General features: G+C 69.2%; 1 protein-coding gene across 1 annotated transcript; it reads right to left on the reverse strand.

The window, feature by feature from the left end:
* Nucleotides 1-795: 795 nt before the first annotated feature.
* LOC123256023 (patatin-like phospholipase domain-containing protein 2) lies at nucleotides 796-2,105 on the reverse strand. Its single transcript, XM_044684721.1, has 3 exons — nucleotides 1,807-2,105; nucleotides 1,389-1,511; nucleotides 796-1,317 (listed from the first exon to the last, which is right to left on the reverse strand). The coding sequence occupies exons 1-3, from the start codon at nucleotides 2,088-2,090 to the stop codon at nucleotides 1,074-1,076; spliced, it is 651 nt and encodes a 216-aa protein (XP_044540656.1). The 5' UTR covers nucleotides 2,091-2,105; the 3' UTR covers nucleotides 796-1,073.
* Nucleotides 2,106-2,505: the final 400 nt, after the last annotated feature.

The following is a 2,505-nucleotide window of genomic DNA, read 5'->3' on the forward strand; positions in this document are numbered from 1 at the left end:
AATCAGGTCCAACCAGAAGGGGCCGGAGCGGCCCGGCTTGGCCTCGCGCCCCGCGGGCAGCCGCCTCCGGGGACGCAGCGAGGGGCCTGGGACCGGTCAGGCAGGCTCGCCCGGTCTCCGGCTCCTGCCTCCAACACCGTTATTGGAGGCAGCGGCGGGGGCTGCCCGCCTTCTCCTCTGCCAGCTGGCAGCAGCGACGAGCCCAGCCTGGCTCCATTCTACAGACGGGGAAACCGAGGCCCAGCCTGGCACTGCCCCTCCAGGCTCCTCAGGTGCCTCCTGCCACCACGGCTTCACTTCTTGGCTGCCTGGCCGCTCAGTGCCCCCTGTGCCATGCCACATCACTGGTGGGCACGACTGACCCTACGTGCCCCAGGTGGAATCGGCGTCTTCCCTCCCTCCACCCGGGCACCTTCCCGGTCCCTCGCTGCCAGCCTCTGCCCTCGCCCACCCGGACAGCAGCCAACCCCGCCTGGCCAGATCCCGTGGGCATCTCCGCTACCCCTGCGGCCCCGGAGGGCAGGGACTGGCTTTTCCTGGCACTGGGCCCGGCAAGGTGGGGCTGCCCAGGGGCCGCCTCATGCCTCTTGCTGATGCCAGCTCTGCAGCCTGGCACTGAGGCCCCCCCCCAACCTCAGCCTCCCCTTGCACTCCGGTGGCCGGAGCCGCTTTGGTCCCTCCGAGGCCTGCAGGCGTTTCTTGGCCTGGCCTGAATCCGGGTGCAGGCCCCCCCGGACTTGCCCAGGCAGGATTCGAAGCCGGGGCCCGGCCCGGCCCATGAACGAGGCAGCAGGCCTGGGCTTCAGCCTTTATTACAACTCTTTTCACCAAAATAAATAGTTCTGCATACAGTGTTCAGGCAGACGCGGGGAGGAGGCACAAGCGGGGGGCCCTGCTCCTAGGGGCACCCCCTCCTCTCCAGGGCCCGCCGCCCGGCCCGGGTGCTCTGGGAGCTCCTGCACTCAGCCCCCCGGGGCCCAGCGAGCCTGCCTAGGAGCCCCGGCCCCAGGCCAAGGTGGGGAGGGGCCCGGCTGTCCACAGGAAGAAGGAGCTTGGGGGAGCCCCGGGGGCTCTCAGTGGGGGGGGAGGGCAGGCGGCCCGGAGGGGGGGGTCTTCATTCGCAGGGCATCCGGGGGGAAGGCCACGTTGGTGCAGAAGAGACCCAGCAGAAGCTGGCGCTGGCACTCCTCCCACTTGGCCACGGCGTCCCCCAGGGACAAGTTGTTGCGCATCCAGCGGGGCAAGGCGTCCCCGTAGAAGGACTGGGGCACAGAGGGCAGAGACTGTGCCCGCCGCAGCTCCAGGGGGTCGGTGAGCCTGGAAGGGAAGGAAGGGCCACAATCCAGCTGCCCCGACCCCGACCAAGGCCCCAGCGGGCTCCCCAGTACCTGGCACAAAGGTGGTTGCCCAGCTTCCTCTTGGCTCTCATCACCAGGTACTGACAGATACTGCCAGTCTGTTCTTTCATCCAGCGAATGTCCTCTGGGACGTCGGGGAGCCACTCCAGCAGCCTGGGGGCCGGGGAGGAGGGGTCAGAGCTGCCCGCCTCTCGCGGCTGCCATCTTCCCCGAGCTCTGGGCGCGGCCTGGCTCCGGGAGGGGCCCCACACGCCGTTTCCCCTTCATCCGACCCCGGCCCCCCTGCCTCTGGGTTCTCCGTGCCCAGCCTGGAGGCCAAACTGGCACTTCCCTGCCCTTCCTACGCTCTTGCCCACACTGGTCTCCTCCCCCCCAGCTCTGCCCAGATATCTGCCTTCCCACCATCCAAACCCTTCAAGGCTCGCCCGGCTCCCCGGGGCTCGCTCACCGGATGGTGAAGGACACGGCGCTCTCCAGGGGCAAAGTGTAGGGCACCATCATGGCCGTGGCCAGGCGGACGGGGAGCATGTTGGACAGGGTGGTCATCAGGTCTTTGGGCTCCACGCAGGCCCCCAGCAGGGCTGGGGGGGGGGGGACAGGGCACGTGAGCCCACCCGGAAGGGGGCATCCCCTGCGGTACCGGGCTGAGGGTCCGGGGGAGGTCCCAGGCTCCCTGGGCTGCCCCTCGGGCACACACGACCGGCCCTCGCTGTCCCCTCGGAGCCCCCTCATCTGCTCCCACACTGCCTCGCTGCCCTATATCTTTCTCTTCCTCCTCCCCAGGAGCCCCTCGCCCTGGCACTGCCCACTCTCCCCTCCTCCCCTCGCCCTGGCACTGCCCACTCTCCCCTCCTCCCCTCCCCTTGTCGTGGCCCCTCACTGCCTGCCGCTCTGGACCGGGAGCTCCACTCTGTGTGCCAGCCCGGGGAGGGGGAGAATCTCCATTGGGCGAGTCCATCCCAACATCTCTCCCCTCCTCGTTCCTCCCTCCGCCCTCTCGGCCCATATTCCACGGAAAACATGGCGGCCGTCCAGGGTGAGTCGGGAAAAGCTGAGCCCTGAGATGCGCCCAGGCAGGTGGCTTAACCGCCGTCTGCCTCAGGAACGGCACCTACTCTGGGGGGTCTTGGGAGGGCGGAAGGGGGGG

Source organism: Gracilinanus agilis, unplaced genomic scaffold (assembly GCF_016433145.1).
Source record: "Gracilinanus agilis isolate LMUSP501 unplaced genomic scaffold, AgileGrace unplaced_scaffold55360, whole genome shotgun sequence".
Taxonomy (NCBI): Eukaryota; Metazoa; Chordata; class Mammalia; order Didelphimorphia; family Didelphidae; genus Gracilinanus; species Gracilinanus agilis.